This window comes from Typopeltis vanoorti, chromosome 10 (genome assembly GCF_054136105.1).
Source record: "Typopeltis vanoorti isolate ZY-2024b chromosome 10, IOZ_Tvanoo_1.0, whole genome shotgun sequence".
NCBI lineage: Eukaryota > Metazoa > Arthropoda > Arachnida > Uropygi > Thelyphonidae > Typopeltis > Typopeltis vanoorti.
This window is the reverse complement of record NC_143558.1, coordinates 34,354,530-34,379,791: the sequence shown is the minus strand read 5'-3', so window position 1 is coordinate 34,379,791 and position 25,262 is coordinate 34,354,530. Positions and strand designations below refer to the sequence as shown.

The following is a 25,262-nucleotide window of genomic DNA, read 5'->3' as shown; positions in this document are numbered from 1 at the left end:
GTGGGGCATCGGCATAACAAAGCCATCATGATAATTCACTAAATCTGGTTTATCGGAGTTTTCAGATTTCTAATATATGTTTTGTTTTCTGTTTGAATTTTAAATTCTGTTGTTTTGATTTATGCTTTTCTTTTACAGCTTCCAGTCCATGATCCTGCTGAACCACACATCCCTTCAGAATCTTATGATCTTATTGTTAAGTTGCTCAAGATATTTGATAATATTGAAATTAAAGAACAAGAGTGAGTTAATCTTCTGTTCTTTAATAACAGTTCAGTAAAATTTTTGTAATAATTTGGTTATAAATCGTTATTTTAAAAATGAGAGTATCAAGTGGCATAATTTTGTTATTTGCAAATAATGCAAATGGGAATTTTGAGGAAACAAGTTATACTTGCCAGTAAGTTATATTCTTCTTAAATCCTTTATACAAGTCTAAGCATAGTTTGTGTGTGAAATATCTTTATGACCAGGCTACTTCTATTATATAGAGGCTGATGACTTCATATCAGTTTCCTTAGTGTTCCATAATGCGAAGCACAGTTCCTTTCAGACATGCATAATGCTATGCATTAAGGGAGGATTCTGCCTAGACTGGTTTATTGTGATCTCATCACTGAGAGCAGACCCAGGAAGATACCAAGGTGGAATTAATACAGAATCACATATTTCTCATATACAAGTAGTAAGCAGGTGTATCACCGTATTATTAAAATGCTTTGAATTATAGATACTGATATTGTGACTCCAGATAAATGTGAATAGGTGGTACTGTGACCAGATGACTAAATTAATATGGTCGAATTTTACTGTAGCTGACACCTCTTTCTGGGACTTTTTCAGAAGTCCCAAATGAAGCCTTCATAAGTTCAGTGCTATGGGGGAAAAAATCCACTATAGCAAGCTATTTTGACTTGGGATGTCATTTGAAGCTCCCGTAAGACACATAATTTTTATTAAGTTTTTTTATTAGCCAATGTATTTTTAGTGGTTTTTACAATCACAGTAAAAACCAGTTTATTATTGTTTAGTACATTGTCTAATATTTTAAGACATATTGTTAAATTAAAATGGATTGTAAAAATGGTGCCAAATACCTGGCAGAATAAGAGACCAGCATTGAAAGCCAAGAATAATAACATAGAACCTTAAAGCAAGAACCTGTATATATTGATAACTTAATGACAAAAACTTGACACATGAAATTTCCAGATTAAAAGGATTGGAAATCAACCTGGGAGTTAAAGAAAGCAGAGAAATATTTATGGAAACGAAGACAAAGGAAAAATAAGAACAATAGGAGACAGGAAATCATGGAAATTCACTTTCAGAAGTTATCAATGAACAACAATAATAAGTAAGTCAGAACATGAGAGAGAGAGAGAGAGAAAAAAGTTGTATGGTATGTTTACATAATTAAATTTGTGCTTAATGGCAGACTTATGTGATGAATGCAATAGAAAGAAAAGTAAGAGATGGTAGTGCTTGTCAGAACTAATGATTTAGGTAGTGATAAATATAGTGAGAGGATATGAAAGCATTGATGGAAGAAGCAAGAAAGTAAAGTGAAAATTGTTAGTTTATTACTGAGATACAATAGTAATGAGTTAAGGAGGAGGCTATGATAGCAAATGATTAATGCGCAGGTTATGTAGAAGAAATGGGTGTTAAGGTTTTGGATGTGTGGAGTGAGTGATAGTAGAAAATACTTGCATAAGAGGGAATTTGGCATCAGGGAAACTGAATCATCTTGAAAGGAATGCTGACGATGTATGTGTAAGTTCAGTTAAGGTGTGCAAATGTGATAATGGTGTGAATGTTAATGAGCATGATTATGAATCTCAAGGGATGGACTATCCTTTGGTTCAGACTTTGAGTGGGTCTGGAGACAGAAAAAAGGAAAGTTGTGAAACCAAACCAGGCAACAGCAAATAACTTATGCCTATACACAAATACCAGGAACATTAGAAACAGTGCTTGAGTTTTGTTACTTTGGTCAATATGTTGTGGTCTGAAACTGTTGGCATTGGTGAAACCTGGCTTTCTAAGTCAGATATAGTACTTGGAATTGAGCATAAAGAGTATAATATCTGTATGAATGACAAAAGTGATAGGAAGGGGGTGGGTATTGCTAATGATATCAGATGACTTGACTCCAGTTAAGGTTGAAACTTATGAAAGCAATAACAAAATAATATACCACGTAGCTGTGAGCTTGACGGTATCCGGTGTTAAGTGGAGGCTAACCAGATGAAATATATCGCGGGATGTTGCCATTCAGTTGCTGGTGATAAAGAAATGAGTAATTATATTGGATGACTTTTTGAATCCCACTGTTGGCATGGATGTTTATGATTATCTTTAGGTGGGAGATGAATTTCATCACCCATTGTGAGACTATTGCTTCACTTATTGTAAAGGCTTGAAAGGGTTCCATGTTTGGTGTCCAGAGACTATGTTAAAAATAAGTAAAAAATACAAAATAAAATAAAAAAAACAGTTTATTTAACAGCATTGATTCACAACACAGAATTATCATCAAATTCCTGACATGTACAGGATATAATAGTACTATTATATCCTGTCTTCTTATCTACAATTTTCCTCTAAGTCAATCTGTTACCTGTAAAGACTCCAATTATCAGATCTTATATTTCTGTCTTCTAAGGCATTTTTTTACTTTATCAGAAATATAAGATATCTTTGGTCTTCCTCTGGGTGACCGAGGAAGACCAAGAGAATGAGATTAGCTCTGCTAACAATGTCAGATTCTTTCCTAATATCCTCGCTTTTAATATGATATTGTCATTAATGCCATCTGTTCATGCCCCCTAAGCTTTCTCAGTATTCTCATATCTGCAGTCTCTAGTCTTTGGTCAAGTGTTTTATTTCTAACCCAGCTCTCAGATCCATAAGTTAAAATTGGCTTGAACACTCTTGTATACAGCTAATTTAGTGTCTTGACTAATTTCTCTTTTATTCCATATAAATTTATTCAGTTTTTTCCTACCAATACCAGCTTTGTTGATTCTGTTGTCTGTTTCCATATTCAATTTACCATCTTCACTAAAAATCGTGAAATGTTTCACTTGTTCTATAGGTCTCCATTGACAATGTAGTTGATATATTCAATGTTTATGCCCAATTTCATTGTCTTTGTCTTGTTATCGCTGACCTTCATACCATATCTATTACAGCAGTTATTTAATTTAGTCAGGGAATCTTGCAGACTTGTACCAGATTTATTTAGAAGTATAACATCTGCATAAAGAGCTGAGATTAACATCTCCAATTTTGATATTAGATTTAATACCTCTTTCTTTCATAATGTGATCCATATAGATAATAACAGAGGGAATAATGTACATCCTTGTCTGAAAACAGATTTAACATTAAACTATCTTCATGTACTTCTTTCAATTCTAACTGCTGACTTACAACTGAAAGACTAAGCATTGCTTGATGTAATGTCCCATTAACACCATACAACTGTAAGGGTTTAAATAGCTTTTCTCTTGGACATTGTCATATGCCTTTTCCAGATCTACAAAACTTAAATACAGATGTTTTATTTATATTCACATGATTTCTGAAAATCTGATCCTGACAGCCTCTATTTGGTCTGATTCCAGGTTGATCTTCACCAAACATCCCTTCCACAATCCTTCTTAACAGTTTCTCAAGTATGGGGGGGGGGCGGTGCTTAAGGGTCAAAGCTGCATAACTGAGAGGAGACCTCCCCATAGCCTTTGAAGGAAAGTAGAGAACCGACCAGGGCTTCTGACCTAATGTCCAGTCCTCACCTTCTCATGGTACACCCTGTTATATATCTACCTGGATACTGAATGAACAAGGATGGCAATTTGGGATTTAGCCGACCAAAATGTACTCTTATTGGCTTAAAACCACAATATAAAATGATGGTGCAACATGACAAAATTTTAGGCCAGCCAGCATGAAATTTTGTCATATTGTACCTCCCCGCATTGTTCGCCTGGGAACCAGGCAAACAGCAAAAAGTCAGCTACTGTGAAGAAATCCTGAAACACACTCAACTCGACATCAACAGAGTTCAAGATTGGTCCTATAAACATAAGAAGCCTGAATGGCAAAGAAATGGAGCTAGCTGAGGAATTGGATGAATACCAGATCGACGTAATAGGTGTGACTGAAACAAAAAAGAGAAACTGGTGATCTTTCTGAGCAATAAATACAAAATGTTATATTCAGGCAATGACAATCAAGGAAAAGGAGTAGCTATAGTATTCAACACTAAATACGAGACTAATCATCTTGAATGGTAGGCGATATCAAGTAGCGATGTGGGAAAATATCAGAATGGGGGGAACTGGATGATGAGATTTATTTGCCTATGGTCCCACAAATTTTGTGGGACCATAGGCAAAATAATAAATAACGATGAGAAGTTGGTCCTTGTTGGGGATCTAAATAGCAGAGTAGGAAATGATTGTCAGATTACAAAAAATATTTTGGAAAAATTTGAAGAAAAGTGCAAAGCTAATAATGGCAAATACCTATTGGATTTCTACTGGTTAGTACTAACATTATGTTCCAACATAAAAATGTGCACAAATTCACATGGAGAGAAGGGGCAAGGAATAAGAAAAGTCTCATTGACTATGTTATTGTTGATGGTGATGTTTTCTCCCTGGTGCAGGACCCCAGAGTGTACAGAGGATTTGAAATTGGAAGTGATCACCATTTAGTCTTGAGCAGGATAAAATTGTATTTTATATTGAAAAGAGGAACATATAAGAAAGTTTTAAATTAAAGTTGAACAGCTCTCAGATGTGAACTGTAGACTAAAATATACAAACATCATTGAATAAAAAAAAGTTTCAGAACAGGAACTAAACCTTGGAGATTCAGTGGCAAATCCTGAAGAAAGCATTGATTCAGCCAGAGAGGCATGTGGTGAGGTTGTCTGCAAGGATAGAAAAATCAGAACTCCGTGGTGGACACAGGAAGTTAAAGTGGCAGTGAATGAAAAGAAAGTATATAAAATAAGTCAGCTTGTGCTCTTAGAGAATACAGAGACAAATGTAAGAAAGCTAAACACTGTGTAAAACTAGCTAAAAAAAAAAAAAAGTCATGGGAAGACTTCAGTAAGAACGTAGAAAATAAATATCAGGAAGGTGGCAAAATATTAAGGAGGCTATTGAAAAAGCTCATAAATGGAGAAAAGAGTGCTGTAAAAAGAATTGGAGTTTTAAAAAGATTAAAGGTGACATGAAAACTGGTGAAAAAGATATCCTTGATGTATGGAGTAATTACTTCGAAAAATTGCTAAACTAAACAATTAGTGACAGCACAATATTAAAAAAAACACTCAACAGGCATGCAATCAGGAATACATATCCATACTTGAAGTAGAAAAAGCCATCAAAAACCTGAAATGTGAAAAGGCAGCTGGAATAGATGATATTTGACCAAAAATGTTCAATTATAGAGGTGTTAGATCCTGAATGAAGGAATCTTGCAAAGAAATCATTCATTCAGAGTCTAACATACTAAACTTACTAATAAAGAGAAATACCTGCACATCAGCTGAAATCAAAAGTATAAATTTGCAATTTTTATCTTATATTCCATGTACTTTAATCTTTTCATCACTGCTAGAATTAAATTAGAGAATGTCTTAAAGGAAGAATTTTGTTAATATTAATTTTAAGCCTCACTTAAGCTGTATAGATTAACTTTGAGTCACCAGATAGTTACTAAGTAATGATTCTTAGAAAGTATACAAGTACACTGTCCAGTGTAACGCTGCTGGCTAGCTTACACGGAACGTACGTTGACGCGTATTCCGTGAATTCAAGAGCATAACAGCGTCGGGAAAGCAAGGGGTGAAAAGATATGGGCCGTGTGCAAAGAGGACTCCAAAAAAAAGAGGGTGCTCTATCGAGGAATATAAGGGGATGAGCACCATATCGAAAGAGGTCTCTTGTCGTATCGTTTTCCTGTTTGGTGGCTCAGATGTTAGCAGGAGTTCGCGTAAGTTCTGGTTACTTCTTGTCTATTGGCTGTCCTTACGCCAACGTAGGGTTTACGCTATCTTCATTATTTCTGCCGAAAACGAACTTAAATCTTTGCATTTTAGGAACTACTCGATGGGACTTCTCAGCGACAGCTTGATTCTGCTAGGACCGGAAATTTTTACCTTCAGCTCTGCGTAGAATCCTTCTCCATTTTCAAGATATGGGCCATGTACAAAGGGAACTCCAAAAAAAAAGAGGGCGCTCTATCGAGGAATATAAGGGGATGAGCGCCATATCGAAAGAGGTCTCTTGTCGTATCGTTTTCCTGTTGGCTCAGATGTTAGCGGGAGTTCGCATAAGGGGGGGAAGAAGCGTCTGTGCTAAGATAAGATGTCGGACAGCAGGCTGTCTTGAAAATGGAGAAGGATTCTACGCAGAGCTGAAGGTAAAAATTTCCTGTCCTAGCAGAATCAAACTGTTGCTGAGAAGTCCCATCGAGTAGTTCCTAAAATGCAAAGATTTAAGTTCGTTTTCAGCAGAAATAATGAAGATAGTGTAACCGCTACGTTGCCGTAAGGACAGCCAATAGACAAGAAGTAACCAGAAGTACACGTGGTGCTGAAAGACATGGAAAAAGTTCGGTAAGGTGAAATTACTCTATTTTGTGTATAAAATTCATTAGAAGAGAGAAGATTGTTTGCGAATGTGAAATTAAGAACAGTATTCTAAAGAACTCTGTGGACAGTCTCTAATTAGAAAGTTAACCTTCTTTGAGAGAGTAAGAAGAATTGTTTGGAAGAGATCTTTTGTAATTGTATGTGATAGTATTAACTTAATGAGATCAGAATTGTGGATTTCAGTAACTGAGTAACATTAGAATGTTTGTTTATATTATCTTATAAATAGCATTACAGAAAGGAATTTTAGTTTGACTTCATATCATTTGCTCTATCCCAATTTTCAATTACTGTGTTTTACGATGGTTCATAAGCTTTGATTTAATTTAGAATATGTTAACCTCTTAACTCGAGTCTTTTCATTTAGTATTGAGTCAAATTAAGTGTATGAATTTTTTGTGTATTCTGTTTAGATATTCCAATAAACATGTCATATTTACCTAAACCTGAGTCATGACTGAATAAGATTCCAAACTACCACTTATAAAAATAGAACCTATTTTGGCAGGAAGGAATTAGAAAGTGTATATAATTATAGATTTAGCACGACTGCAATAATCTGAATCTATACGGCAGTGTTAAAGATCATTGTGTAAGAATGTCTAGGAATCTAGTATTGTCTTCGTGAGTAAGGATCCTTTTCTGCTATAGGATACTGGTTGGCGCAGCAAAATATAAATTCGCCAGTATCCAAAGAGGAAACAATCCTAGATATATGTATATTAGGCCCGATATCTGAAGAAGTAAAACAATGATAGAATAGGAAGATATAAATCAGAAAATATAGAGAAAGCAATGACATAACAATAGAACAGCCGGTAGGATTTTAAGTGAATAAGGTTTTGAATAAGATAGGGTATAATCAAGCAACCAGAAAACAAACTAAGTATAAATCACACATAAATACAATATATAACAATGGTGCAGCCGACAGGATGTGATTAGGGCCACTAAAGTTTAAGGTTAATAGGGAATAATCACTATAAGTAGGTCTTGGATTCGTATAAGACAATCAGCATTTGTTAGGTTAGGTTAGGGGGCATAGGCACCAGGGGGCAGAGCCCCCCTAGTGTGTGTGTGTGTGTGTGTGTGTGTGTGTGTGTGTTTATCTAAACATCATCAAATTCCTGACATGTACCCTCAAGGGGTGTACAGGATATGATAGTACTACATGAAATATTTACATCGTTACTAACTTCCTATCTACAATTTTCCTCCAAATCAGTCTGTCACTTGTCAAGACTCCAATATTATCAGATCTTATATTTTTATCGTCTAAGTCACTTTGTACCTTATCCACCTATATCTTGGTCTTCCTCTGGGTTGTTTTCCTGCCAACCTGACAGAGAACACTTGCTTTGCCAATCTTTCCTTGCCCATTCTGTTTAAGTGAACATACCACCTGAGATTAGCTCTGCTAACACATTCCTGGATGCCGACAATGTCAAGTTCTTTCCTAACATCCTCGTTTTTAATATGATATTGCCATTGATACCATCTGTTCACGCCTCTAATCTTTCTCAGGACTCTCATATCTGCGGTCTCTAGTCTTTGGTCAAGTGTTTTACTTCTGACCCAGCTCTCAGATCCATTAATTAAAACTGGTTTGAACACTGTCTTGTATACAGTAATTTAGTCATCATGAAGGTTGTTTTCTTGATCATAAATAGTAAATAATAATATTTGGTTAACCGATCAAGTGTCGATCAATATTTTAATTAATTAACTGGACCAACTAGTTTTGCCACACTTATCTGTTGGCTTCTTCAGGGCACTAACATATAGGTTTAAACACTCTCACAATTATGCGTAACTGCAAAACTGACTAGAATAATTACAAATGAAATAGTATCGAACGTGAGTGAAACATATCGCGTGTACAAAATCAGCTAGCTGTTGCTGAGGAACCTTCTGTAGTTTGTATTAAAGTTCATTTCTTCCGTTTTTAAGGCTCTGATTAGGGTTTTCCACATCTCTGGCAGTATTAGGCCTTGATTTCTGTTAAGGTTCACAGTAGAACGGGCGACTGTGACTGCTTCTTTGAACATTCTTGAATGGTAATCTTCCTCTAAGTAGGGGGAACAGCGTTTGTCCAACTCGATGACATGGTTAGTTGTGGAGAAATGAGACGATAGCCCCGAAATGTCCTGTCTGTTGTTTTTGACATAGCCAATGTGCTCCTTTTGCCTGATTTCGAGGCTTATCAAAGTCTGTCCGATGTAATTAGAGCCACATGAGCATGGAATATTATAGACTCCAGCATATTTGTAGAAAGGATGGTTGTCTTTTGGAGATCTTAGTAGTTTACGAATAGTATCTATAGGTTGACATGCTACTCTTATTTTGTGTTGTTTGAGGAGATTGGAGAGCTTGTTGGAGATGCCACTTACATACGGAATTGCTATCGTTTTTATATATTGAATCTCTTGTTCTCTTTGTGGTGGTTCAGAGAAAAGGATTTTATTGACTAGTCTTCTTGGATAGCCGTTCAAGTACAGATTGTTGGAAATAAATTTTAACTCATCTTGAAGGGTCTTGTTGTCCGTTGAGATGCAAATAGCGCTTTTCTTTAACATGTGTATAATGCTGAGTTTATGTGATATGTGGCGAGAGGAGTTAAAATGTTGGTAGCGACCTGTATTGGTCGGTTTTCTGTAGACCGATAGATTTAAACTGCCATCAGTTTGTTTTTCGATTAAGATGTCTAAAAACAGAAGTTGTTTTTCTCTTTCAAGTTCCAGAGTGAATTTAATAGAATGATGAAAAGCGTTGATCTTTTTGAGAAAATCATATGTTATCTTTGTTGTTGTTCCATATGATGAAGATATCGTCCACGTATCTAAACCAAATTTTAGGTCTAGGAAAAATTTGTGATAGGATTTTGTTTTCTAAGTCTTCCATAAAGAGGTCAGCACATGAAGGTGAGAGTGGGCTTCCCATTGCCAAGCCTGTTAACTGTTGATAGATTTTATTTTTCCAAGAAAAATAATTGGAGTTTAGGCAGTGAGCAAACAATACGGTTATATCTTGTGGGAATAAGGTACTTAAGATGTCAATGACCTCTACTACGGGAACGTTTGTAAAGAGAAAGGTGACATCTAAGCTGGCTAGAAGATCATTATCCGATATCTTATGTTTTTTAGCTTTTCTACGAAATGTCCAGAGTTTTTGATGTAACTCTCTGAGTTGTGGATGTATTGCTGTAGGAGTTTCGAGAGATGTTTTGACAATAAGTAGGTGGGCGAGTTGATTGCATCAACGATTGGGCGTAAAGGAATACCCTCTTTGTGCACTTTTGGAACTCCATAGAGTCTTGGAGTTAAAGGATGCATCGATTTTAGTTTTTTAATCAAGTCTGTTTGCCAGTTAGATAAATTGCGTAGTAATTCGTTGGTATCATTGTGATTTTTTAATGTTGGATCTTTTGTTAAAAGACGGTAAACAGACAAGTCAGAAAGTAGATGGTTAACTTTGTCTTCATAGTCCTTTGAGTTCAGTATCAATACAAACAGTATTAATACAAACTACAGAAGGTTCCTCAGCAACAGCTAGCTGATCTTGTACACGCGATACGTGTTTCACTCATGTTCAATACTATTTCATTTGTAATTATTCTAGTCAGTTTTTATTCTTGTCAGTTTTGCAATTATGCATAATTGTGAGAGTGTTTTAAACCTATATGTTAGTGCCCTGAAGAAGCCAACAGATAAGTGTGGCGAAACTAGTTGGTCCAGTTAATTAAAATATTGATCAACACTTGATCAGTTAACCAAATATTATTATTTACTATTTATGATCAAGAAAACAACCTTCATGATGAATAGAGTCAATGGTGATACGAAAATCAAGGTACGCCGTTTTGAAATCCTGAAATGTAAAAAGGCAAGGTTACTAAACCATCTCACTTTTTTAAAACGTTGCCGTGATAACTGCATAATTCCTAAGTTTTTACATCTTAAACCTCTTTTCAATACTAGACAAGCTAAAAATATTTTTATCAAACAAGATTTGTGCTTAGTCAAATTGACTCACAATGTTATGAACTGTTCATGGATCTATTCAGCTCTTTAGATGAGGAAATTTGGCAAGTGTTAGATAAAATGATCAACACCAGTTTCACCAAAGCTTTTAACAAAAGCAGACAGACCCAGATTAAAAAATTTAACCACCTCTATACCACCCACAATGAGTCTAAACCTTCTCTACCAGACAACCAAGTTATTCTTAATTTTTCAAACCACATCTTAAAGAAACCTGAAATAGACATTCTCAAAAAGGGTTTCAACTATGCAATAGCTCCACAACAGATTCCCAAGATAGATTTCATCTGTAGTCTAGAAAAAGGAATCTCATTATTACCGCCTCACACAGCAAATGATCTAAGATTAAAAAGTTGCATAATACTTTCCGCGCCCTATTCCACAAAACAAAACTTCTCATCACTGGATAAAAGAACTATTCGTGATTTAAAAAACAACAAAGACATCATAGTACTTAAAGCAGATAAAGGAAACAGTACTGTGATACTGAACTCAAAGGACTATGAAGACAAAGTTAACCATCTACTTTCTGACTTGTCTGTTTACCGTCTTTTAACAAAAGATCCAACATTAAAAAATCACAATGATACCAACGAATTACTACGCAATTTATCTAACTGGCCAACAGACTTGATTAAAAAACTAAAATCGATGCATCCTTTAACTCCAAGAATGGAGTTCCAAAAGTGCACAAAGAGGGTATTCCTTTACACCCAATCGTTGATGCAATCAACTCGCCCACCTACTTATTGTCAAAACATCTCTCGAAACTCCTACAGCAATACATCCACAACTCAGAGTTACATCAAAAACTCTGGACATTTCGTAGAAAAGCTAAAAAACATCAAGATATCGGATAATGATCTTCTAGCCAGTTTAGATGTCACCTCTCTCTTTACAAACGTTCCCGTAATAGAGGTCATTGACATCTTAAGTACCTTATTCCCACAAGATATAACCGTATTGTTTGCTCACTGCCTAAACTCCAATTATTTTTCTTGGAAAAATAAAATCTATCAACAGTTAACAGGCTTGACAATGGGAAACCCACTCTCACCTTCATGTGCTGACCTCTTTATGGAAGACTTAGAAAACAAAATCCTATCACAAATTTTTCCTAGACCTAAAATTTGGTTTAGATACGTGGACAATATCTTCATCATATGGAACAACAACAAAGATGACATATATGATTTTCTCAAAAAGATCAACGCTTTTCATCATTCTATTAAATTCACTCTGGAATTTGAAAGAGAAAAACAACTTCCGTTTTTAGACATCTTAATCAAAAAACAAACTGATGGCAGTTTAAATCTATCGGTCTACAGAAAACCGACCAATACAGGTCGCTACCTACATTTTAACTCCTCTCACCACATATCACATAAACTCAGGATTATACACATGTTAAAGAAAAGTGCTATTTGCATCTCAACGGACAACAAGACCCTTCAAGATGAGTTAATTTATTTCCAACAATCTGTACTTGAACGGCTATCCAAGAAGACTAGTCAATAAAATCCTTTTCTCTGAACCACCACAAAGAGAACAAGAGATTCAATATATAAAAACGATAGCAATTCCGTATGTAAGTGGCATCTCCAACAAGCTCTCCAATCTCCTCAAACAACACAAAATAAGAGTAGCATGTCAACCTATAGATACTATTCGTAAACTACTAAGATCTCCAAAAGACAACCATCCTTTCTACAAATATGCTGGAGTCTATAATATTCCATGCTCATGTGGCTCTAATTACATCGGACAGACTTTGATAAGCCTCGAAATCAGGCAAAAGGAGCACATTGGCTATGTCAAAAACAACAGACAGGACATTTCGGGGCTATCGTCTCATTTCTCCACAACTAACCATGTCATCGAGTTGGACAAACGCTGTTCCCCCTATTTAGAGGAAGATTACCATTCAAGAATGTTCAAAGAAGCAGCCACAGTTGCCCGTTCTACTGTGAACCTTAACAGAAATCAAGGCCTAATACTGCCAGAGATGTGGAAAACCCTAATCAGAGCCTTAAAAACAGAAGAAATGAACTTTAATACAAACTACAGAAGGTTCCTCAGCAACAGCTAGCTGATCTTGTACACGCGATACGTGTTTCACTCACGTTCGATACTATTTCATTTGTAATTATTCTAGTCAGTTTTTATTCTTGTCAGTTTTGCAGTTACGCATAATTGTGAGAGTGTTTAAACCTATATGTTAGTGCCCTGAAGAAGCCAACAGATAAGTGTGGCGAAACTAGTTGGTCCAGTTTATTAATTAAAATATTGATCAACACTTGATCGGTTAACCAAATATTATTGTTTACAGTAATTTAGTGTTTCGACTAATTTCTCTCTTATTCCATATGAATTTATTCAGTTGACTTCCCACCATACCAGCTTTGCTGATTCTATTGTCTATTTCTATATTTAATTTACCATCTTCAGTAAAAATCGTGCCTAAGTAGCTGAAATGTTTCACTTGTTCCACAGGTTCTCCATTCACAACACAGTTGACATTTTCAATGAATCTGCCTATTTTTATTGTCTTTGTCTTTTTATTGCTGACCTTCATACCGTATCTATTACAACAGCTATTCAACTTAGTCAGGGCCTCTTGCAAACTTGTAGCAGATTTATTTAGAAGTATAACCGTCCGCATAAAGCAAAGAGCTGACATTAACATCTCCAATTCTGATATCATGTTTAATACCACTTTCCTTCATAATGTGATCCATATAGATAAAGAATAACAGAGGGGATAATGTACATCCTTGTCTCACACCAGATTTAACATTAAACCACCTTCCTGTACTTCAATTCTAACTGCCGACTTGCAGCTTAAATACAGACTAAGTATTGCTTGATATAATGCCCCATTGACATCATATAACTGTAGCATATTGAATTGCTTCTTTCTTGGCACCTTGTCATATGCCTTTCCCAGATCGACATAACTTAAATACAGATCTTTGTTATATTCCCATGCTTTCTGAACTATTTGTCATAAAGTGAAGATCTGATCCTGACAGTCTCTATTTGGCCTGAATCCAGCTTGTTCTTCACCAAGCTTTTCTTCCACAATTCTTCTCAACCGTTTCTCGAGTATGCTTGCATAGATCTTGCATAGATAATTCTCACATTCAGTTTTATTTCCCTTTTTATATATGGGTACTATTAGAGCTGTACTCATCATCGGGAATTTGTCCCTCTGTCCAGGCTTTCTGAACTATGCAGTGTAGCCACTCTAAGACTTTTATACCACCAAATCTCCAAAAATACATTCCACAATAAGGGGAGGTGAAACTGTCCTCTCTTCCTAGACAGTAGTTATATTTCTTCCAAACGGTTTATCCTTTTCTTTATAGAAACTCAAATGCACTGGAAGGCACTTGTATATGTAGTCACATCATACATCTTAATGATATGACAGCCACATGCAGAGCTAAGGCTGTTTGTTCTAATGACATAGCTCTTGCCACAGAACTGTTTATCTACTGTTGTCTAGAAAGGGAGGACAGTTGTCTGTTTCTTTTTCTGTTGGGAAGCATATTTTTGGATGTTGGCCATGCCTTTTTAGCTAGTGGCTAGAATCTATAAAATAGACAAAATACTTCATGTCCTTATCACATGACACACAAAATCACACCAAAACTTTTCCCATTCCTTTATATCCAGAGTACATTTGAAAAGATAGATGGTTGAGGGTAATTGTATGTCTTTCGAAAAGATATATAATGACTCGATCAAGAGTTTCCAACAAAATTGGAAACTTTGAATGGACTGATATATCAGTTCCCCCCCCCCCCCCAAAAAAAAAAAAAACTATTAAGACTTTTGCTATCATAGTATGGCAAGTCAGGATTGGCAGACTATGCTCAGAATATTCCATCACACAGGATTAAATGAAAGAAGACAGTAGTGTACATAAGTTTCTATAGATGAAGACACTATTTTTAGAATCCACATCAGATCCAATCTCCTGCCTCTCCTAATTCAATAAGTTAGGCTGTATTAATTTGCCAAAGATCTGGGAGATGGTTATTCTAAGACCATTTGTAGTCTGATTTCATTAAGATATTATTTTATCTGGATCCAGAGGGGGGGGGTGATTTGATAAAAACATTGGTTCTTTTTTCAGTTAAGATTTGAATTTTCTTCCGCAACTACTAATTGAGTGCTTGTGTTTTTATAACAGTTTATGATATAAACTTGACAAATTACTTATTTAGATCTTTACTTTATGTAGATGTTTTACTTCTGCATAAAGTTTGCAAAATTCCCTGACTAAATTGAATAACTTTTGTAGTAAACTTGGCATGAAAATCAGCAAAAATATGAAAATAGACAAAAACATTGAAAACAACTGTATCCTGAATGGTGAACCTATAGAACAAGTAAAACATTTAAACTATTTAGGCACAATTTTTAATGAAAATCTAAATTAAATATGGAAATAGACAATAGAATTAGTAAAGCTTGTATAATAGGAAGGCAGCTAAAAAGTAAGCGATTAGTCAAAACACTAAATTAGCTGTATACAAGACTGTGTTCAAACCAGTTTTAGCTTATGGATTAGAAATAACACTTGATCAAAGACTGGAGATGACAGATATAAGAATTTGGATGGAGTGAATCGATGGCATCATTGGCAGTATCGTATTGAAAATGAAGGTAATTGTATGTCTTTCGAAAAGATAGAAAAGAAAGAAATATTAAGCCAGAACTTCCATTGTCAATATTCAAGAATGTTTTAGCACAGCTAATCTCAGGTGATCTCCAGTCTTTGAAGTATTTTACTATCACAATATTCTGTACAACTGTTGAGGGTACATATCAGGAATATGATAAATTAGTTTGTTTTTCTAGTGTTGTTTATATGTGAGAAGTGTTGCTGTGAATGATTGCCCTAAGCTTTTTATTATAATTTAATTTTGTTTTACATTTAAAGTAAAACAAATAATCTTATGGGCTGCCTTAGCAATATGTCCTCTAAACTTCAAGTCTACCACACCTCTAAATCTCTAGCTTCATCTATTTCCTGGAGTATAATGCCATTCTAAGGGATGGATGAGGAATGGAAGAATCCCATACAAATAAAATAAAAAAATGTGATATATATGACATGTAATCTATTTATCCCAAAATGCAAAACTTCACATTTCTTGACATTAAACTGACACCTGTTAACTTTTGCCCATGCTGACAGCCTGTTTAAATTGTCCTGCAAGCTCTTCACATCATCTTAACTATTACTCTACCTAATTTCGGGTCATCAGCAAACAATTGAAGACATTGCCAGTTCCCTTGCACATTCTAGCAAGATCCTAGCTGATATCCCATCTAATCCCACAGCTGTATTTACATTAAGATTCTGCAAATATCTTGAGAACCTCCAATTCATCCACCTCTGTTTCCACAGTGTCTGTCACATAGGTTAAAGCAGTATCCTCACCAGGATGATATACCCTTGCAAAGTGGTCACTCAGTAACTCCACTATTTTATCTGCATCACTCATCAGGGTTAACCTTCCATAGTCATTCTTCCTCTTACTTGCCACAAAGAAAGAATTCTTTGAGATTTACTTTGGCCTATTTGGCTTGATTCTTATTATCTGATTTTGCATTCCTTGCCATGCTAGTCACCTTTCTTGCCTGAGCCTTGTGCTGTTCGTGAGTTTGCTGGTTACCTTTCTGTTTATATACCCTCCACAGCATTTTCTTCTGCAGTGCTTAATGATATTACTCATTCATCTAACTCCTACTTGATTAACTCTACTTACCCTAGGTACAATTTAATACTCCTTCCTCTAGATGACCCTTAACTATCTCCCATGCACTACTAACATCCTTACCCTGCAGTGCTTTAAGTCACAGTACAGATATAAGATGCTCTTAAGCATGTCATAATTACTTGCCTTGTTGTAGTTCCAGAAATACCCCTTCTTGATAGAATATTCTGCATGTTTTACAATCTGCCAAGTTAAGACTGCATGGTCACTTTGGTTATGGATAGCTCTTCTGATTCTGTGACCAGGTCCAATACTGTTTCACCCTAGGTTCCTCCATCACATGCTGCCTTAAGTAATTATCTCTGAGCAGGTGTATAAATTGTTTCCTTCATGCTATGTGAACTTTCTTCCTTCCAGTCTATATCTCCATATCCTTTCCTTCATGCTTACATGGTGATCAGAATACATCATGAAAATTATGGAAAGTAAAACTTTAGTTGAATATGCACCAAAATAAAATCGCTGTACTCATCATACTAATTTGGTAATGCATATCTTCCAGATCTGTGTAACTCCCTAGTCTATAGCAATAATAAGCTGTTTATTTTGTCGTACTGACTTCAATCTCACACCAGATTGCTTTGAATGAACAGCCACCCTCCCTGCTGTCTCCTATTCTTTTTGGTGTCAATTCATCTGCTATCGTCAGCAGTACTTCTCTCTCATCTTATTTTCCCTGAAAATACTAAACCCTTCACATTCAATCCCTATAACTACATCTGCTGTTAGCCAAGTCTCACTATTGCCTATAACTTTCAGTGAGTTTGCACTAACTAATGCCAAAAACTCCTCCTCCTTATTCCTGATACTTCTGGCATTAGTATATGGAAACTGCAGCATCCCTTTAGGGGCCCCTCCACCCACCCACCTTTACTTTCTGAATTAACTACCCTATATAATATTTTTGCTTGAGACTAGATTCCTCACTTGGTCATTCTCTTATCACTTCATGGGTGCCTTCACACACTCACTTGCTTCCACCCTAATTAAGTTTCCCTGAATTGCACTTCAGCATACTCGGTGAACAGGGCTCTCTCTCAACACCTAACACTGAAGCCATTTAGATGCAGTCCATCAGCATTGTACAAATCCTTCTTTCCTTTAGAGACCACAGATCTATAAATTCTACATCATTCCCTATATGGAATATAGGAAAGTTTGAGTATAAATGAATTGAAATTTGAGGGGATTGCAATAAGAACAATCTCATTTGATTGTTCTTAGGGCAATCAAATGAGATATTTTGCTATTTACTGTTTTTGTTTCATCATACATAACATTCATGGATGATATATTAGAAACTAATAGATCAAGTGGTTTTATCATGGAGGAATTTATTTGTACAGCGGAAAAGATTTACAAGATACATTCCTAAAGTGTTGTTAGAAGTTGGGATGAACAGAAGGGAATTTTCTTTGAAAGAGGTGAGTGTAGAGTTGCTGACAGGTTTAAGGTGTGGAATGATAGATAATGAGGATATCCTATGATGAGACTCTATGGAGATCTGATAACTGCATCATGTGTGTGTGTGTGTGTGTTTTCCTTCTGTTTACTTTTTTTTGTATCAGTCTTAAACACGAAACGTTGCAAACCTATGGCACACCAGAGGCATGTTGGAGCAAGAGTTTAAGACAAAAGCCTCTGGTGTGTCATACTTCCTGCAAACTGTTTTTGAATCTTTTGGAACATAGTTTGAAGGAAGCTATTAAATAGAACAGAACTAGATAGAATGGAAGAGAAGTTTGTTGAGCAGATCTTGAAGCTGGACAATAAATGGATGTTGACCAGTAGCTTTCATGTTTTTAGTATTAGACAAAGAAGGTGGAATAATCATTTCAGCAGAAAATTGTGCTGTTTGAATAGGTTTGCAACCTTTCAGTGTTTAAGACTGATACAAAAAATAGTAAACAGAAGGAAAACACACACATAATGCAGTTATCAAATCTCCATAGTCTCATCATAGGATATCCTCATTATCTGTTATTCCACACCTTAAACCTGTCAACAACTCTACACTAAAATAGTCATAAGGCAGAGACAGTCAGTGTCATCAGTTAACTGAATTGCTCTTTACTGGAGGGCATCAAGCATTTTGAGACCTTAGTGCACCATCCCAAATGCGAGAGCAGTATTTCACTGTTGGATAAATTTGGATTTATATGCATGTGAGAAATTGCACTTTGAGCAGGAAAAAACGTATATTTTTAGAAGTTGAAGAGGCTATAGCTGTGCTGTTTATACCAGGGAAGGCTAGATGTGTCAGTCCAAGAAAAGAAATCAGCTTGTTTTGAAATCTGAGTGTTATCAAAAGTAAGGGACCGAAGTGAGAATGCGCAAAGGATTAGAAGGTTCAACTGCAATTTGAATTGTAGACAAATGAAAGAAGATATGATTTTTTGCCTCAGCTCAGGCTGAGTGAGAAGATGAAGTTTGGTCTCAAGCCACTTTTGAATGGCTTCCATTCAAAATCCTGACTATGGATTTTGAATGGAAGGCCTTCATATACCAGTTAGAATTATTTGTTTAGAACAGGTATTAGGATCAGAATGAAAGGAAGCAAAGAAGTCATGGAGGTCATCTTGTTTGCCACTATAATGAAACCAAACAAACTTACTGCTTAAAAGAAGTTCTGTAATAAAAGAAAGTTGGGGGAGTTCATGTTTTCTGAGTTTTCAAGAGAACTGACATTTTATATTATATTTGAATGATCCTTTAAAAAAAGGTTAAGAGTGAGGATTATATTATAAGGAAATTATTCTGCCAAGTAGATGGAATATTTGTTAGGTCATTGCTAATAGCAACGACCTTGGCACATCCTTTTCACCTTAATCAGTGAAATTGGTGATGGGAAGCTAGTTTGAGTTATGGACAATGAAGTCTACATATGAGAGAACCTCACTATCAAATTCACTGCTTCAGCTGCAAAACATCACACTTCAGAGAGGTTGGAGTGGTTATCTGAATTTGGATAGAAATAGACCATAAATGAATTCTACAAAATATGATAGGGAAATTTTTAGCCAGAGCAAGAGGGAATTATATTCTTAACATTCTCTGGTGGGTTGTCAGACCCTAAAAAAAACAAAAAAAAAAAAAAAAACTTTTTTTTTTCCCTGAAGGAATCGTGTTAAGTGTATGGCTAGTTAAGTGTAGTTTGGAAAGTTGCATTGGACAGTAGTTGCTGTTTGGTGATGAATGCAAGTGGTGGTACAATTCTTTATTAGTATCAAGGCCATGAATGTTAAGTGTATGTGGAAATGCTTTTTTAACCTGTTATTTTTGTGTGTGTGGGGGGGGGTCTTGTTTGTGTCGTATTGACTTTTTTGTAGAATTTTTCTATGGGAAATATTTTTGAATTTGCAGAATAACTTATTTCTTCATGTTTGTCTTTCATGGTAATAGGGAAGTAGAGTTAAATAAAGACTGATATTCTGTAGGAGGTGAAAGACTGTCTTCTCTCCATATGTGGCCGTTCTTCCCTACTCGGATTCTTCTAGAGATGCTTCTAGCAGAACAAGTGGTAGCAGGTTATTTGCAAACTGGTTTTGGAAGCTCCTGATATGTGCTGTCAGTTTTGGTCCTGTATGCCACACAGTATCTGGCCTGCAGAATTGCTTTACTGCTAATCTTGAGGTGCATAGGTGTCTGGGTCTCTACAGGTGGGGCATGCTCTTGAAGGATATTACCCACCCTGCATTTAAGAAGGGAGAAGGAACAGATACCAGAGACCTTACTCTAGAAACTGAACATGGCAATATTCAGTTTCTAGAGTAAGGTCAATTTGAATTATCAATTTGATAATATTCAATATCTGGGTCTCCAGTAATATTGTGTATTTTTATGTTTATTTAGTTATTTTTTAATTACTTTTATCTCTTTGATAAAAGGTATAATATACTTTACATTATAACAAAATATTCAATCTCTAACTACACAATTCCTATGAATCTTCTATAGTGAGAGACAGTCCATTAATAATTTATCATTGGATTGACTGCTAAATGAAAAAATTTACCATGATAGTTTTTGGCTAGTATGATATAGAAAGAACATTGTGAGTATTACTGAAACATGCATTTTGTTTATGTGATTTTATTTCTAATTCAGTTTAATTTATTAAACATGCACATTTCACCTAGAAACTGCCCAAGACTAACATATATTCATTAATTTTTGTTTAGATTACAAGAAGGTGGTTTACCACTCTGCCGAGGTACTGCATTAATTTTCCTTCCAGGTGAGTGCTCAGTTTCCTGGAATGCTAAATGTCAAGTTTAATAACAGTATATTAAACTTAATTCTTTACTCTGTATAGATCTGTTTATGAAGATAAGGAGTTTTAATAGCTCATTAACAAAATTAAATAACTATTCAAATTTATTTGATAAACTCTTGTGCAAAAAGACAAAATTTAAAAATAAGGCAGGTAAACAGAATATCAAGTGTTCACTATAACAGATCTATAGAGCAAGTAACATATTTTTAGCAAAAAGAAAAAAATTGAATATAAAACTAGATAACAGAACAAGGAAGCTGAGTAAAATGGAGAGAGAGGGGAAAGAGAAAGAAGTTTGAGTTGGTTGAAAAGTGTAAGAATTCAGTTTTTAGCATGAAAAATCATACTAAGCCTGAATTCTTACAATGAAAAATGAGACAAGTGTGATAAGGCTGACAGCAGAGAGCAAGAACTTAGTGAAATGTGGCAGTAATAGTGAAAGGAAGCTCGAACCTTTCACTTTAGGCATAAATCCAATAAAGTTATGATAAAAGAATCCATAAGATTCAAGTGTCAAGAGCAGTCTGTGAATTTTTGACAGAAGACACTTGTGATGGAAGATAACGATATCTGCTGTGTGCAAGGACACTTGCTGGAGACCCTTTATGGAGAAGAGCACTCACTGGGGGAGGGGGGTGCACTTCTCAATTATCCTAATCATATACAATTGAGGGAATTATACGTAAGCAAAGTCATCCTCTCGTTAAAGAATAATGAGAAGATATATTATCTTGGTGTTAAGCAAGAAATGAAATAATTTAATGTTGGAACATAAAATTGTAATAGTTAAATTATCCAAGAATAACGAAAATGTCACACTTTATACAAACATAAGCATACAAGTAGCTTTTTCTAAATAACTTAGGGAATTGAAACAACGTAGATCCGAATATAAATTAAATAATACTTTAATAGATATTTCCGATATTTCGGCAATGTCTCATTGCCATTTCCTAGACACACTAGTCACCCGCCAGCCTGATGGAACTTTGGTTTTCTCAGTTTACAGAAAACCCACCCATACAGGCAGATACATCCACCAACAATCTCACCCCCCCCCTCACAACAATATGGAGTGGTAAAAACACTATATAACAGGGCTAAACTAATCTGTTCTAACGACATAGCCCTTAACACTGAACTAAATCACATCCTAAACACTTTCTCAGCCAATGGCTACCCCCCCCCCCCCAAAAAAAAAAAAAATCCAAAAAATATTAAAACCTACAAACCACAGCCCTCCCCCCCTCCACAAAAAAAGATTACTCTAAATCCATCATCATTCCCTACATCCGAGGCACCTCAGAAAAAATTACCAAAATTCTAAAAAAACATGACCTCACCTCCTGTTACAGGCCTTACAGAAAATTGGCATCCCTTATCTGCTCTACCAAAGACCAACCACTTCCCCTAGACCTACCTGGTGTATACCAGGTCCCTTGCAGTTGTAAACTGTCGTACTTTGGCCAAACAGGCAGGACAGCGAATATCAGAATTTCTGAACACAAGGACTACATCCGGTTTTACAAATATAGCCATTCTGGTCTTGCAGACCATGCTCTGGATACTCGCCACAGAATACGGTGGAAGAAAGCAAAAATAATACACCGGAGCAAATATAAATTCGAAAGATTATTTATGGAATCAGCCTCTGCCCTAAGAAACTCTCCAAACCTCAACAAATTTGGTTGTATGCGACTGCCCCAAATTTGGGAGGCATACATCAGCAGACCTTCAGCCCAACGGCCAAGAATGCCTACTTAGCCCGCTGGAGGGCACCATCAGGACTTCTAGGAGAAAGATAGCTTCATATCTTCATTTCCAGTTACTATATTGTTAGGGCCTGTTGTGCTCCTGCCTTTTGTAAGTTCCTTTAGAAAATGGCAATGAGACATTGCCGAAATATCGGAAATATCTATTAAAGTATTATTTAATTTATATTCGGATCTACGTTGTTTCAATTCCCTAAGTTATTTAGAAATGCATAACTAACGTATAAGCCTATCTACGAGAATACAAGTAGCTTCACAACAACTGGGCTACTTGTATATAGAGGCAAATGACTTCATTCAGTTTTGATATTTTTGTTTTCCATTGATTTTTGTGAGTTTTATTTGAAATAGTATTGCTATTATTTATTAGTAGAGTCCTTCATGGTAGGTGATGTTGAAAACTTCCAGAGCACAGCAAATATATGAAAGATTTATGGACATGACTACTACAGAAGGGGGGTGCCTAAGCCTTGTGTAGCTGCCTGTACAGTCATGCTCAAACTCCATCCAAGCAAGATTTGGCAGAGTAAGTGGCAGAAGTATTATATGCCAATTGATCTGTGAGCTTTGTGATACATTACCATTGCATTCAGTAATGTGTACTACATAGTAGCTTGTCTGCAGACATACTTTATTGCTATATCTCTTGAATGGAGGAAGGGCTGGCTGCTTGCTTAATAGTGTTGAGCATGCCCATAATGGGTGCATACATGTGCGAAAGGAGGAGAGGGATGGACAGAAATCACAAACCCTACTACAGAAACAAAATGTGACCATATCCAATTCTGACTTTCAGTAAGGTGGTAGTGCTTGCTAGTAGTGAAAGTCAAATACCACCTATAGACCAACTTGGCATGTTTTCTGTTTAGGGAGGATATGCTTATGACTACAATATTTGCTTTGTCAGAGTATACTGTATGTGGAAATGGGCCATCTCATAAAATGATGTTGACCTGGCTTGGAGAAGCTATTGCAGAGTACCAGTCTCTTAATTGTCCTAGTCTCTCACATCAATTTTTATTTTTTTGTGAACATCCTTTTTTAAATTTGAACGCTGTCTTGTCTGTTGCTAACTTGGTGATTTGATTTATTTCTCTTCTTCTGTATATATAAATAAACAATGTAACACTTCCCAAAATGGTAAGGTGGAAGCCCTAAATTTTGGTTAACGGCCAATCCCAACTGTTCATTGTCACTCATACTGAGCTCATGGCTGCTGATGATTTTAAAGGCTTTAGGGGGGGTGAGTGTACAGATAACCGCCATCTCAATTCCGAATAATGTTATCTGAAATAATGTCCCAGTCTCTCGCATCAATTTTTATTTTTTTGTGAACATCCTTTTTTTAAATTTGAACGCTGTCTTGTATATTGCTAACTTGGTGATTTGATTTATTTCTCTTCTTCAGTATATATAAATAAATAATGTAACACTTCCCAAAATGGTAAGGTGGAAGCCCTAAGTTTTGGTTAACGGCCAATCTCAACTGTTCATTGTCACTCATACTGAACTCACGGCTGCTGATGATTTTAAAGGCTTTTGGGGGTGAGTGTACAGATAACCACCATCTCAATTCTGAATAATGTTATCTGAAATAATGTTTTTTTTTTGAGTTGCCCAGAGGTTGACTTTCTGTGAGAAAATCTTACTTCCTTGTGTCAAATATTAGCTAATTTGGGAACCAGATGAAAAAAAACTAGAAAAAGTCCCTCTCATCATTGACTAGAATCAAACCTATAATGGTCTTTTTTTCTGGTGGTTTAGCATGATGAACCAGAATTGTTTGCCACAAGGCTACACAGCCACCCTTTGTTTCATATACATTTATTCAAATGACATCCTTATCATACTGGCATCACTTACTTTTTTTATCTATTTATACAGGGTGGTTCAAAATTCCATGTACAAACTTTGAGGGGAGGTAGAGAACATCAAAATCAACCATATTCACATAAAGCATGACCGGAAACGCCACCCGAAAGTGATAGGTGGTGCTATTCACCAGCGCTCCAGGTGAGCAATTGGGCTTTCCTCGTTCAAGCTTTTGACGTCATACAAAGAACATGCGTTGTTTTACGAACGCATGGCAGACATGCACCTCGTTTATGAGTTAGCTGACGGTAATGGACAAGCCGCTGTACAAATGTATCACGAAAGGTACCCAAACAGATGTGTACCACATCACCAAATGTTTGTGCATTTGCATCAGAATTTGTGCGACTATGGATCATTCAGAGATCGCAGCCATGATAGTGGGCGGCCACGATCGACCCAAAATCCCACCATGGAAGAGGGGGTGCTGCATGCGATGGATAATAATCCAGAGACAAGCACACGTGCCATTGCCTCTGCTATAGGAGTATCTCGATCCAGTGTATTGCATGTTTTGCACTCTGAGTCCTTACATCCATTTCATCTGCAATGGGTCCAGTTATTGATGGCCGAAGATTATCCTCTATGTGTGGAATTTGCGCAGTGGTTTCTGCAGAAAAGTGCCATAGACTCGGATTTTCCAACTTGTGTTTTGTTCACGGATGAAGCTTTATTTACCTGCGAAGGGGGGTCTTCAATCACCACAATGTTCATATTTTTGGCCTGTGAGAACTCGCATGCTGTGCGATCATGCTGCACAACAACGCTTCGCCATTAATGTATGGACAGGTATCATCGCTGACTGTTTAGTCGGCCCATACCTGTTAACATCCC

The 25,262-nt window shown here is 36.1% G+C and overlaps 1 protein-coding gene across 1 annotated transcript in view; it reads left to right on the top strand.

Moving 5' to 3' along the window:
• The window catches only part of spn-E (tudor domain containing 9 protein spindle E), a 469,695-nt gene that overhangs the window by 115,376 nt on the left and 329,057 nt on the right, over window positions 1-25,262 (top strand). The window contains exons 9-10 of the mRNA XM_090399558.1: window positions 139-242; window positions 20,690-20,745. Of these exons, the coding sequence (XP_090255684.1) occupies window positions 139-242; window positions 20,690-20,745 (160 nt within the window). The remainder of the gene's footprint in view (window positions 1-138; window positions 243-20,689; window positions 20,746-25,262) is intronic.